Source organism: Nilaparvata lugens, chromosome 11 (assembly GCF_014356525.2).
Source record: "Nilaparvata lugens isolate BPH chromosome 11, ASM1435652v1, whole genome shotgun sequence".
Taxonomy (NCBI): Eukaryota; Metazoa; Arthropoda; class Insecta; order Hemiptera; family Delphacidae; genus Nilaparvata; species Nilaparvata lugens.
Genome location: NC_052514.1, coordinates 4,225,383 through 4,240,159, shown reverse-complemented (window position 1 = coordinate 4,240,159; position 14,777 = coordinate 4,225,383). Strand labels below are relative to the sequence as shown.

Genomic DNA, 14,777 nt, shown 5'->3' with positions numbered 1-14,777 from the left:
GTACTTGAAGTAATTGATTCAGTTGAGGGTACTAGAGAAGATAACAGAAGATTGTGTGGAGTACCTTATTGTAAGATTCACTCTAAATTTTCAGCATGGTGTCAGTGGGAAGTTTTGATATTATATAAGGAATGCTGAGAGATTATAGAGAATGCCACCATAGTGAATAATTTTTGAGTTACCAGCGTCAAATCACGTAACTTGATCAAGTACTTTAAAGTTATTTTGCATCAATTTGTTGGAGATCTACTTCGATGCAGATTTGACCAGTTTTCCTCAATTTGTCAGCCAATTCTGAAATTGATAGCAAGCTCTGAAATAGATTTGAAGCTCACCTTTCATATTCTGTTGAGATTTCTTTCATGAACCGTCACCTTTCTTAATTGTTCAGCTGTATTCCATAGTTGAGTAGTTTATATATTTATGAATTTTCAAATGAGTCGACTAGAAACTGTCTCCATAATTCATTTCTTGTTTATGAATGAGCTTAAGGCTGTGCAAAGGCTAAATGAATCGACTGAATCGCTGAATTTTCAAATGAATCGACTAAAATCTGTTTCCATAATTCATTTCTTGTTTATGAATGAGCTTAAGGCTGTGCAAAGGCTAAAAATAAACTTTCTACTCGTGATATTTTACAAAGTTTTTCGATTTGTATACCATCAAGCTATCAAAATGAAAAAGTTTTCTCAGGTAAGCATTTTTTACCGATCATTACTTTTTGAGGTATGAGCGCCTGAAGTTTGAATTTTTGGGACAGAACATTTCAAATTCGGTAAGATATAAAACAATGAGATTTGGAGGATGGATTCTTCATGGTATTGTTGATCTAGTAAAACAAAAATTTTTTGAAAATATCAATTTTTGAAAAAGTTATTCAATTTACAAAAATAACTCAACTAAAAGTTATTTTTAGTAAATTGAATAACTATCTTTAAAATTGATATTTTCAGAAAATTTTTGTTTTACTAGATCAACAATACCATGAAGAATCTATCCTCTAAATCTCATGGATTTATCTCTTACCGAATTTGAAATGTTCTGTACCAAAAATTTAAACTTTATATCTCAAAACGTAATGATCAGAAAAAAATTTTTCCTGAGAAAACTTTTTCATTTGATAGCTCGATGATATACAAATCGAAAAACTTTGTAAAATATCACGAGTAGAAAGTTTATTTTTAGCCTTTGCACAGCCTTGATGTTTTTTGCTGCTCGATGGATGGATGATAAGGCTTATGAACTTTATGAATTTTTAAATGAGTCGACTTGAAACTGTCTCAATAATTTAATTTCTGTTTTATAAATGAGCAAATTGTTTTTTTGCGGCTCGATGTTTAAGCTTTCAGTTCACCAGGGATTGATGAAATTTGTCAGCTACAGAAGTATGTTTCTGGAATTTTCAATAGCCTAATCAAGATTAGTGATAGATAGATAAAGGACTTTTATTTACACTTTACAATAAAAGTGATTATGTCTATTAAAAGTCGTTTTATTCAATATGTGTTTCTACCACAAACTTACCCACAACAAAAACAGAAAATAGCAACTCCATGAAGTATCTATCTTATTTAAATGAATTTAAATCCTTAAAATTTGAAAATCAATAAATCCAAAATGAATTTGTTCCCGACTTGACTGAATTGCTGTGACAGATTAATATTTTGGTGGTAGGCCTATGCGCGGGTGTGGAGTATTCATGAGGGTGTATTTTAAATTTATTTCAACTTTTCGTTACAATTTGTGTTTATTATCTAAAATTATCGAAACAGTATCAACATATTGCCATTTAAAAGCAAAAACTTAACTTTATTGTTGCCTTTAAAACATAATCTAAGAGCATCTTTTATGCTAAGCTCATCTCATTTCATCGGCAAGACAAATTGAAATCTGGCCGATTTGAGGAACCTCCGTTCATAATGATCAGTGGTTTGGAAAGGTCTAAAGAATACTTTGTATTTTGTATTGATTGAAAACTTGAAAAAAGTACTTAATAATATTGTCTTGATTTCATACATGCTTCTTGTATTGAATTAAGTGTTTCGACCGATTAGAATCTAGCCGGCTTAATGAAGTGTTTATATTCAACATGTTGATGCTTAGAACGTGATCATCAGCACATTTGTAGAATACAAACACTTGTTTATGAAATTGACATCCTCGAGATGAATCTTTTTAAATAAACACTTGTTGAGAAGAAAAAATTTCTTCAATAAATAATAGTTTGACTTGTTCGGAAATTCATGCTAAATGTTTCGAATGGAACTATATCATGTTTTGTAGACCTACAGTAGCTAACTAAAATAAAAAGCAGAATAAATATTTCTGACATCCTCAAGTTTATTTTATCATAACTTGATATACGTCGTTTCACTTGAATTGTTCTGTATGATTCGATTATTGATGGTGAATCGTTTGAAATATCATGTAATGAAAATAATAAGATTAATTGACATCCTTAAGAGTTATTTCCCATAATTATCAATATGTTATTTCACTTCAATTTTGTTTTGACTGTTTTAACAGAACGTGTAGACCAACTTAACTTTTTTAGTGTCAAATAGGAGTTCTTAAATTGTTGTTAAAAATTTGTGTTTGATACTCTCAATCAATTGATCAAGGAACATGCATTTTTTTAATTGAATAATTGTTTTGTCTAGTTTGATAAATAATTGACAGTTTGTACTCGAACAGATACATTTTTTACCTCTTGATGATGTACTATTGATTTCACATCTGTTTGAAATCCTTAGTTCAGTGGAATTGTTTCGTGATTGAAAAAATAATCTTTCAGTAAGCTAAAATATAATCCAATAATTTGGGTATTTCCTCAGAACATTATCCATGAAATTCGATTGTAAATTATAAAAACAATCTATAAAAATGTACGACTACATTTTAAATTTCAAATTAGTTGAACATTGCTCTTCAAAAACAACTTGTTTTCACTCTAACTGTTGAAATCATATTTTATTTGTGGGAATTTTAAGATAAATAATTATTTCTTAGAATATAATTTTTTTTTAATTTGAATCGTTTAAACTTTCCTTATAGAAGCAACTTGTGTTTGGTTGAAATTGTTGACTTTTTCATATTGAAATCTTTTAGATTTAACATCATTGTACCTTTTTTGGGTACAGCACAATTTTGTGTTTTTAATCTGTTATTTTATATTAAAAACTTTTCAAAAAAAGGTACTATGATGCTATTTTATAAATAAAAATAAGTAACCCTTAATACATACATTTTATCATTATTTGATTCAACATTAATATATTCTCATCAACTATACTAGTCGGTGCTGCTGCCTAAAAAGCAGTCATTAGGTCATGTGAGAGGCCCTGAAATTGATCAGTTCGACCTGAAAACTCTGACACCAGACCTGAGCCAGCCAGGATTTAATATTAAAACTATACTCCATATGCAATATAAAAGTTGAGCCTACACAAACTTCCACTATGATTTGTTGATTTTTAAAATTGTTCAAAGCCTATGTGTTAGACTTCAGTCTGCAAAAAATAGATTGTCATAAAATGCTCCTAGATTAGATTAGCTTTAACTCTGGGATAAATAGTCATAAATCACCATATTTTAAACAGCGTAGATTCAAAAATACTCATTATCTTGTGTTTACCTTGAATCCTATTGTATGTTATGGTGAAATGATTCACCTTTTGTAGACATTAAAGGCAATTAACAAGTTTGAGAGCGAAATAAAGTTTGAAGTACCTTATATAAGAATAAACGTGTGCCTATCCATAGTGTGATTTTCACTTCAAACTGTCAGTTTAAGATTAAACAAAAGCTAAAAATTTAATAGTCTAACGCAGTGGTTCTCAAACTTTTCACTTCGAGTCCCCCTGCATAATTCAGCTGTAAGCCGGCATCCCCTACATGTATAAGCGTATAACAACAAATTCTATACAAACAATTATAATTTATTCAGGTACTATAGCTACTATAGTACATATTTGTTACTTTTGTTTCTCATAGCAATTAACAAAACAAAGAGCTTCAATGTGAAGGATGAGCTTGTTTTTTTCGCACAGAGTTTGTTGAAAAGAGGTGTCAGCTCTGATTACGCTACTCTAAGTTCCTGGGTCACAACCAATCTTGATGTAAATTTACTTTTCATGGCAGCTAGAGAAAAAAACCCAGTTTCACACGAATAAGTTGTCGCAAATGGAGTCAATATCTTCAACGCCTTTTCACTCAAAATTGGGTGTTCCTTTTGCACACCATTCCAAAAGGATGTGAGAGAATATTCTCCAAACTTAATTTTAAGCGCAATAGTCACCTTGGAGATCAATGAGGTTTTCATTTTCTATCATGTTGAGGGAGCACTCATTGATTGAGAATTTAAATGCCAAACCATTCAAGTTCTCATTAAAAAAAATTCAAGTAGAATATTAAAAGTAGAAAGATTGCTTATCGTAATTATTTTAGAAGTAAATTTAAATAATTTTTTAACAAAGCTTTGTGCCCCCCTCCCCCTGAGCATTCATCGCGCCCCCCTTGGGGGTCGCGCCCCACACTTTGAGAACCACTGGTTTAACGTGTCAGGATTACTAATAGATGAGGCCTACGTTTCCCTTCCAACCGATTCTGACTGTTTTAAGTGAATATCACTAAATACCTTAAGTACTCCACCTCAATCTAACTCGAATCTCCAAAAACTACGCAGAACTTTCTAGATCATTTTTTTCAGTCGGTGAAAAAATGGATTGTCATAAAATGTTTGTAGATTAGATTAGTCTGGGGAAAATTGTCATAGACTGATAAATAATATTATTTTTGGTCCATTGACTAAAGGAAAAACTAGGCAGTGAAAAATTGTCATAAAATGTTTCTAGATAAGATTAGTTTTTAGTCAGGGAAAAAATTTTCATAGTAATTGAATTGAATATGCATTTATTTACATAATAAAACAATAAAACCATACACTACAAGAGAATGTATATCAGAAGTGTAACACACGACAAAAGTTTTGACATAACCCGAAAGGTTGTCTGTCAGGAGTCGGTATCATGCTATCATTTCATTATTATACTGTATACATTTCATTTCCATCTACTAAAAATTTCAAAATAATGCAAAAGTTTACACACATGCAATTAAATGATTAAACAGAACAAAAATAATCTATTAACCTTTTCTGAAAAATCATAACTTACTTTAAACCGAAAAATAAATACAAGTGAATAAATATAATACTACTTGCTCGACGACTACATATTTCAATAATTGAACTCCCTTATTAACTCATTTCTAACAGAAGGTGCCCTTTCCACATACCGCGCTAGCATACTCCAATCTTTTCCATTAAACCATTCTATCATCTCTGAGCTTTGGTAGAGAGTTAGTGGGGAGGATATTTTTAATATTCTTTCCGAAGAATGGACATTGATATGTCCAAAGCTCCGCCAATTTATGTAGATGCATACCAATATTATTTTTAGTTATAACAAATTGCTTTTTTCGTATCATATACAGTTCAATAATTATTTTCTCAGTCTATATTATGTAAATTCATCTATAATTTTGCTGTATTATAAGCTATTGTATATAAGTGTATAAGCCAGTATATATTGTAATCTACATAAATAAAGTACTCAATCAATCAATCTGTTAGTATGTTTTTGCCCAGATACATTTTCTGTACCCCCAATTTTCATAGTAAACAATTATTGTTGGTCCATTGACTATAGTGAGGTCCACGTTATAATGGCAGTGGAGAAAGATAGGCGAACAACGTTGCCGAACCTCTGTCATTTCAATGCCTTCTATAAACGGTAGCTGATACAGATTTATTGATGTAATATTAACTGTTCATTCTTGTTTAAAATAATCAATTATATTTTATTAAGCAAGAATTTAAACTTTTCAAAAATTCTCATGGAATTTTTTTCTTATTTAGCTCCAAAGTTCTACAACCTACTGCCCTTGGAGATAAGGCAGTGCAAGATACGATCAAGGTTTTTGAGAGATGTCAAGAGATTTGTAATGGAATGTGAGAATAATTGCCTTTTTTAGAATTCTCATGTAAACTTATATACCATAATATTGTACAATATACTTCGAAGCTAAAATTGATAAATTAGTATCATCGATACTGTTATGTAAAATGTGTCACTTCATATGCGTCTGTCGGCCTCAGTAACTACATTTTAGCGCTAGTTTTGTAATCAATTGTATATCACCATCTCAAACAGGTTTAGTACCTCGAGATGCAAATACTCAATTGGCATTGCATTTTATTTTGTAATAGTATTTTCACATGATGTAAAATCTGTATTGCTTTTATTATGTATTTCTAAGATGATGTAATTTTATATTTCTGCCAATAAAACATTTTCAATAAACAAATAATTTCAGTACAAGAATAACCGTTGAATTTGATTGGATTGTAGCAATTCTAAAATATCAAATTACATAGTTATAACAAATTATCATGAAAATCGCCATCCAACAAGAGGAAAAACTGGAAGTAGATTTGACTTGTACATGACAAATCAAATAAATTGTATTATTAAAAAAAAGATTTTATAATTAAGATGAAATATTTGGTTAATTATTTATTCTACATTGTTAAAAGACGATCTGGCAACAGAGCAAAGCAAGAAAGAGATAGCGCTATCCGCTTTGTTGAATGACAGACAAGGATAGCAATACTATTGCTAATTAAACAATTACGTGGACCTCACAATAGAGGGAAAACTGAGTTTATGAGAAAGTGGTAGAATACACATTCATCTGACAGTATTTGTTCAGTTATATAAAATTTCTTGCCGTTCAACCAATGATGACAGATTGAAGTGAATCCTAGTCTAGATAACATGATGTGTTTTGTATGTTTTTTGCGAGGTTTTTAATCAGTTTAATTGACTCTCGAGTGGTTAGCAGGCCAGCTATAAAATGAATGTGATACGGCTGAACAGTTTTCATTATTCTGTGACTGTGATCTGTGTGAACATGTCTCAGATTGTTGAATAGCTGTGATTTTTGTTTGCGTGATTTGTGATAAAATAATGGCGTGCGTCCAATATTATCCGTGTGTTGTGCTGGTGAGTGATTTGTGTATTGGGGAAAAGTGACTAAAGTTTTGGGAATTTGAGATTGATTGTGATTCTGGGAAAGTAGTTTTCAGATGAACAGTAAAATGCAATAGTCATGAAAGTTATTACAATGCCCAAATCGAATATTACAATTTGGACCAAAGTTAGATTTAATCTTTAAATTATTGTAACCGTTATCTTTATTGTTATTTCACATACTATCTTCCTTTCCCTCAGCCCTGTCTATCAAACTACCTTCTTTCACTTCCCTATCACACACCCTTCCCTTTCAGTTATACCTTACCTACCTATTACATGGGAGACCATATTTGGCAAAGTACTTTCCCCCTCTTTCTTCAAGCACACATCATTTTAGAAATATTGTCTTTAATGTGTTAATATCATTGTTACTGCTATTGTTTTGTTGTATATTGCATTTTCTCATTGTATTTTTGTGTGTTGTGAATAAATTGAATTGAATTGATTATTGAAAAATTGAATCATCGCTTATGAAAATTTAAAATTTTTTGTTAGTAATTTTTATTTTAAACTCGCCTGTTTCTCACCAGATGTATTGTAACTAAGTATTAGACAGACAGTGTAATTTTCAGAAAACTTGAATTTTAATTAAGGCATCAAGGCTTATCAAAACTTAACATTCATCTGTATTTAATTATAACCTTTTTCTTCCTTTATTTCCTAGATTTTTCGTTGAAAGAATATTTCAGTTTTGTCTGTATGTTCCTCTTTCAGCAAGATATACATTACTAAGTCAGTGAAAATGACAGGATGACATAGATGTTAGTTTTCTTTTTTCACTTCCTTCTATAGAGTACATAGCTATAACATAAAATGAACACATGAAATGTTCCTAACATAAAATGAACACATGAAATGTTCCTATCATAAAATGAACACATGAAATGTTCCTAACATAAAATGAACAACCAATAAAAATAAATAAACAAATGTGAAATTACAAATTATCAAAATACAAAAATAATTTAACCCCAAATAGAGCTGTGAAGAAAAATGAACAACAAAAGATCGAAGATACTCAAACCTAACCTCAGAAAATTTTGCTCGAAGCCTGTCGCTGTGATGACACAACAATGTATGTCGACTGTGTATGATGTATGTTTATACCGTTAGTGGCCAGCCCTAGATATTTTTGTCAAGTAATTTATTTTTGTTTTAACATTTTTTTTTGTTCCAGATGTCAACCCCGTCAGCTCGACCCCTACACGAGCGCAACCAACAGTTCGTCCGTAGCTCTTCCACTAACAACCCCTCTCCCAACAACACCACCAAAAACAACAACCTCAACAACAACAACAGCAGTGCTGTCAAGGTCATTCCCGAGTACAAAAACAACAACGTCAAGGTCACCTCTCCAGAGTTCAACAACAACAATAAGCCGGAATCAGCTGATCCGTTGCCATGGCAACATGACGTCACAGACGCCAGACGTGATGAGTCGCTGGCGGTCAGTGTGGTGTGCTCTCCTCCCTCCACCCTCCTAGATGAGGAGGAGGAGAGAGAGCACGAGAGGAGGAGAAGCAGTGAACGGTTTGCGCCCTGCCCTAGCGGAGGAGGGGTGGGGGTGATGGGGAGACGCGGTAGAGGGGAGAACGGTGAGAGGAGGAGACGGAAAGTTGTGTCTAGGGGTGAGTACTGAGTAGTTTGAAGATGAAATTATCAATTTCATAAATGGATTAAATATTTGCATTAATTCACACACTAACTTAGTTTAGGTTCAGCACTGCGTACTATAGTGAGGTCAACGTTATAATGACAGTATTTGATCAACTTTGGTTTTGCTATCCTTGTCAATCATTCGACAAAGCCGGTGGTACTATCCTTTTCTAGGTCCACAACAGTGCCAATTATGTTTTTGACAGTGTAGAAATATGATTAATTAATGCAGAGAATCGGCATCGCTATTCTTCTATCTTTATTCACTGTCATTATAACGTGGACCTCACTATAGCAAAGTACTGTGAATCAACTCTGATCTTCAAACAAGGAAATTGATGATTCTATGATACTTTAATTGAATATTCAATGTTTTAAATGCTCATAGTTGAAAATTATGGAATTATTTAACAATTGTGAAGTTCTGGTGAAATTCGCATTTCAAGGTGCGTACAGATATACGCGCCTCGAACACGCTCCGCACTCTCTCCGATCATGAATGTTACGGGAGATGTTACGCAAGTGATCGCTAGAGATTTGAAGGATGATCGCGCGCTTGTCATATTGTTGATTTCCCTAGAACATAACCTCACAAATATGAAACGTTCAGTCCAGCTGATCGGGTGACAAAACGAAATAAAATATTCTGACCAGGGAATTTCTGGGTAGCATAATAATACATTATGTTTATAATAATAAATTGATGATAATTATTATGTTTGTTGCATCCTTAGACCAGTTATAGATTAGACACGGCCCATTGAATATTCATACTGAAAGTCGATGAAGCCAACATCTAACTGCCAAATCCGCCCACCTTGACGTCACAAAAGTTTGTTGTGTAGGTGTTTAACTTACATTGTTGTTGAACAATACATTGTTGTTAGCTTGGTTGTGACGTCAAGATGGGCGGATTTTGCAGAAGATGTTTAGCATCATGAGCCTTGACACTAGAGTTAGTTATTTCTTCAGTGTGATGATGTCCTACACCAAGTCGAAACGATCTTCACTAATAGAAAGTGAATTTTCCACTTCATAACTGTTTTAAAATTTAAGTTTCTAGTTTCAAGTTATAAATTGTGGTTTGTTCAAATGAAATTGTGAATATTTTTGCAGGATCAGTTGGCTCGCACGGCCGACGCCATGGCAGATCGCCGCGACGTGAGAGAGAGACAGACAGAGAGACTGAGACGGAGACAGGTGACTCTTCGTCCAAGGAGAATGAAGACCTAGAACAGGTAAGGGTGCTGGTTTTTCTATTTTTGAAGTCATTAATTTAATATTCATTTAATCATTCAGAATTACACAACTTACAGAAAAGTACCACAGGCTTATAAGCCCAAAACGGTTCCAATTCTAATTTATACAACAGTCCAAATAATGTAGCTAGGTTACATTATAATATAATAAACTATATAGTAAACTATCTATTGTTAAAATAACTTCAGACTATCTTGATTGTGACTATCATTACATTGTGATTATCTAGATTGGAGAAGGAATTTTTCTAAAATGTCATAATATACAAGTGACAATTACCCTGTCAATAGACTGTGATGAAGAATAAACTAAACTAAAGCCGTGAGGTCCATTGACGACTTGAGTTATATTCTCTAATGCCCGGTTGCAGAGTCGTCACATAAAGTTAAAAACAGGCAGTTAACTCATTTACGAAGCTATAAATTCACCTTTCGTTGCACAGATGTCAAAGTAAACTATAGCTCTCATAAAACTAAAAACGCCCAATCAGACATAATAATTATGATTTCGTTGCACAGTCGTCAGAAAGAGCTTATTTATGTTTCCAATAGCTAAAAACGGTCAGTTAAGTTATGGGCCGAAGTGCTGTTAAATCCAATATCTACTCCCGCCAAATGCATTTTAGAGGTTGTGATAGCTTTTTTTGAAAGATGTTTACAAAAAACCATCTATATATAAGTAAATTACTTTTTTCTCCCTATGTTTTTTCAAGTTTTTTATAACCTCCAAATCGCTAAATATGGTGAGAAATCTCGCCAAAAGCCAAGAGTCGCCATATTGTTCATCAATTTTATGTGAGGTCTTTTAGGTCTGTTCACAGTGATGTCGATTGAAACTTTGCCCGATGCCAAGTCATTGGTTGGATAGAAGCATGTACGGAAAAAAGTGAATAGAGCTGCAGTGTGACTTTGTGTGATGCTAATTCGAGATATAGCTAAATGGACTGTGCAACGATCAACCATTTATATTTATGTCAGTGATTTCAAACTATGTCTCACATAACTATGTTTGTAACGTCTCAGCAACCGGGCATAAGAAGTTGTAACTTTTGAAATGGCCCAGCAGACTTATGACCAAAACTGCTCTCATTGAGTCTTTTTCCATTTTTAGATCCGGACGCCAGTAAGTGGGGGTGCGTCGCGACGTTGCAGCACTCTAATGGTGGTATCACCGCCGGCGCAACGAAACCGGTCACCTTTGGCGTCGCAACAGGCGTCTTTCTCGGGTGAGGAGGAGACTGGTGGTGGAGGTAGTGAGGGAGGAGGAGGAGTAGGAGAGGGCAGTCTGTCGAGGAGTAGCACTGAGGAGAGTGAGGAGGAATTGAACGAGCCTAAGCATGATCCTGATGCCTCAGCTGAGGTAGGTTCTAATATTATAAGTTTCAGGTTAGGTTAGGTCAGGTTAGGTTAAAAAAATAATCAACTATTGTGAGGTACACGTTATATTTGATTAACATTGGTGTTGCTATCCTTGTCTATCATTCTTCAAAGCAGATAGCGCTATCCTTCTCTACCTCCGCAACGTTGCTAGATCGTATTTTAACAATGTAGAATTATAATTAGTAAACAAAATATTTAAATTAATATAAACAATATAAAAACTTGTAGTACCCTCTTATTAAAAACATTTAACTACTAGTTTTGACCATTGACCATTTTAAAGTTTCTATATTGTTCTTATTAATTTAAATAAAGTAGCCCATATAAGTGGAGTGTTATTATAAAATATTTAATTTTAATCATGAGAATGTATTAAAATTTCTAAAAATGAATGAATAAATTGACCTATAAGACCATTAACATCAGCACAATGCAATTCATATTGTAATAAATTCTTTATTCTTTATTGATTCTTAATAATTATATAATAATTTTTTTATAATACAAAATAATAATAATTTATATATATATATATATAATATATATATATATAATAATAATTTTATAGCCTAATATAGGGAAATTAAATTATTCATAACTACTTATGGCGGTGTGGACTAAAGAGAATTGAATGTAAAACAAACAAACTAGAACTATTTCAGTAATACTAGTATGAATATTAATAACTGTTGAAACAACTAATTGTTGAAAACAACTAACTGTTGAAATAACTAATTGAATATAATAGTGGAAAAAAACTCTTGCATTTTCTAACCGTCAACAGTTTGGAAATCATTGTATTTGACATGACAATCATAGTACGAGAAAAACTAGCATTTCTGTCTTTTGTTGTGTTTTTACGACCCTTCTTCAGGGTTCTATCTCTGAAAGCCATTATCAGATTAACCAAATCAACCATAAATTTCTTCTCTCCAAATAAGTTAGTTCACACTTCAAACCAAGGTCTCAATTCCGTTGATGTAATCAGTGTAAAATCGTCATAAATTTACTCCGAACATGATATGGAAATTCTATTGTATTACATCTAATGTAATGGTGATCTCATTTTTATGAGATAGGTTCTCTCTTGTAACTCATATCAGGCTTTCTTGTCAGAATGAATTTCAGTAATGAGAGTAGTATTATAATGGGATGGTAGTAATCTCTAGATGGGTCCGGCAGTCCTCTTATCAAAATCAAATCAGATTTCATTATCATAATGGATTCTAGTAATGATAATGGATACAAGACTGATACTAAATCAGACGTTACTATCAAAATGGATCACAGTCACAGTTAAAGGCCTAACAAGTTGAAAGTTGAAAGTTGAAGGCCTAACAAGTTGAAAGTTGAAAGTTGAAGGCCTAACAAGTTGAAAGTTGAAAGTTGAAGGCCTAACAAGTTGAAAGTTGAAAGTTGAAGGCCTAACAAGTTGAAAGTTGAAGGCCTAACAAGTTGAAAGTTGAAAGTTAAAGGCCTAACAAGTTGAAAGTTGAAAGTTGAAGGCCTAACAAGTTGAAAGTTGAAAGTTGAAGGCCTAACAAGTTGAAAGTTGAAAGTTAAAGGCCTAACAAGTTGAAAGTTGAAAGTTGAAGGCCTAACAAGTTGAAAGTTGAAGGCCTAACAAGTTGAAAGTTGAAAGTTGAAGGCCTAACAAGATTAATGCCATTAGCGATGTTGCCATTCATTTGCGATGTTTTCTGTGACCATAAATCATAAATCCACTACAGTGGAATCCACTTTAATCTGGCAGCACATTCCTTCCAAATAACATCAGTGTTTTCCATACAATTAATGCTGACAGTATAAAGTGTGTCTTTCTATAGTGAGAACAACTTCAAACGGTCAGCATTCCTTATTAATTCCACTATAATTGACCGAGCGAAGTGAGGTCTAAGATTCAAGTCGACGGTTTTCCATTTCTCTTTATGTTTAAATGTTTATATGCTGCGCATTTACAGCGAAACGCAGCAATAGATTTTCATGAAATTTGACAGGTTTGTTCCTTTTTGAATTTCGCGTCGTCCGTCCTATACATAAGGTTTTTTTAAAATTTTGCATTTCAAGGATAACACAAAAGGAAAAGGAGTTTCCTTCGAACACCAATATTACCGTAAAAATCAGACTATATAGAATTATTCATCATAAATCAGCTGTCGAGTGGACTATAATACTACCCGTTCAAAAACATCGAACATCTTGAAAAAAATGTATCTTTCCATCTTACAGTTGTTTAACTAACTTTGTCTTTCCGTAAGCTGAAGCCATGATTCTAGTTTGGAGTTATTGATAGAAAACATTTTTTTTACATTTTTCTTTTTAATCTGATGATTATAATTGCAACAAATATTATTGAAAAGAAATTGATTTCTTAAATCAAGTTATGCCTACCTTTCAATATGAAATAAATAATATTATTAATTTTCACTGAACAGTATGAGCTGTGGAGCGTCGATTGAACCACGAAATCCTAAATTGAATACAGAAAATCCTTACTGCAAGAGCTAATCTCTTGTCATTAATCTACTGTTAAAAGTGAGAAATGAAGTTTGTAGGAAATCAACATTATGGTAGTTTATTTTGTCAATTTCAAAACACCGATTTTCCGCCAACACGACAACACAGAATGTTCTCTGAAGGGTTGATTGGATTGGCGTATCGACGGCAGCCAGACCTGATAATAGCGCTTACATTCACATTCTGGGACGATAGGGCAGAAAGCTCTATGTTTATTTAGGATTTTTCTAGACATTTTAAATTGATAAATGATTCTTGAGAAAACATAACACGTCAATGTAACTTACTGAGCGTGAGGTCTACTGTTCACAGAACTACTAGTAGTATCTATTTAACCAGAACTGACAGTTTGAAGTGAAACTCACTGTAGAAAATAAACGAAATTCAGACTTCAGACTACAATAAACTATGTAAGCTTTATAGTGGGGTCCACTGTCAGTATTTCCCGTATCTATTACATTAATGCTTCCCATTCAGCCAAAGCTGACAGTTTTAAGTGAATCTCTCGCTACTGCATTGAATCGTCAGTGATTTATGATGATGACTAGAGGAGTATTTGTATAGAAAGCAGTATTCAATCAATAACCACATAACTACAATAGGTAGGCGGGTTGTAAATAGCAGTGGAATACATGTTGTGTTGATATTGATGGTCTTTTGAGTTCAATGAACTGATGCGCAAATTGTGATTGGTTCCTACAGTAATAATGGCGGTAACGATCCTCTATTTGAGATGGATTCTACGCATAAAGTTCGTGGGGCAGTAAGAGTGAACTTTGGTTGCGCATGCTGTATGATGTATTAGGTTGTGTTTTGCGTGTTTTGTGTTGGCAACTTGAAATTTATTTATTTATCTGTCAACTGTATGTAC

General features: G+C 33.0%; 2 protein-coding genes across 2 annotated transcripts in view; one reads left to right on the top strand and one right to left on the bottom strand.

Moving 5' to 3' along the window:
* LOC111060651 (D-beta-hydroxybutyrate dehydrogenase, mitochondrial) overlaps positions 1-14,777 on the bottom strand; it is a 281,404-nt gene that overhangs the window by 169,595 nt on the left and 97,032 nt on the right. The gene's annotated exons all lie outside the window — the stretch shown is intronic.
* Positions 1-14,777, top strand: part of LOC111052986 (protein FAM13A) — a 49,660-nt gene that overhangs the window by 12,346 nt on the left and 22,537 nt on the right. Inside the window, exons 7-9 of the mRNA XM_039437443.1 lie at positions 8,272-8,722; positions 9,867-9,988; positions 11,121-11,369. Of these exons, the coding sequence (XP_039293377.1) occupies positions 8,272-8,722; positions 9,867-9,988; positions 11,121-11,369 (822 nt within the window). The remainder of the gene's footprint in view (positions 1-8,271; positions 8,723-9,866; positions 9,989-11,120; positions 11,370-14,777) is intronic.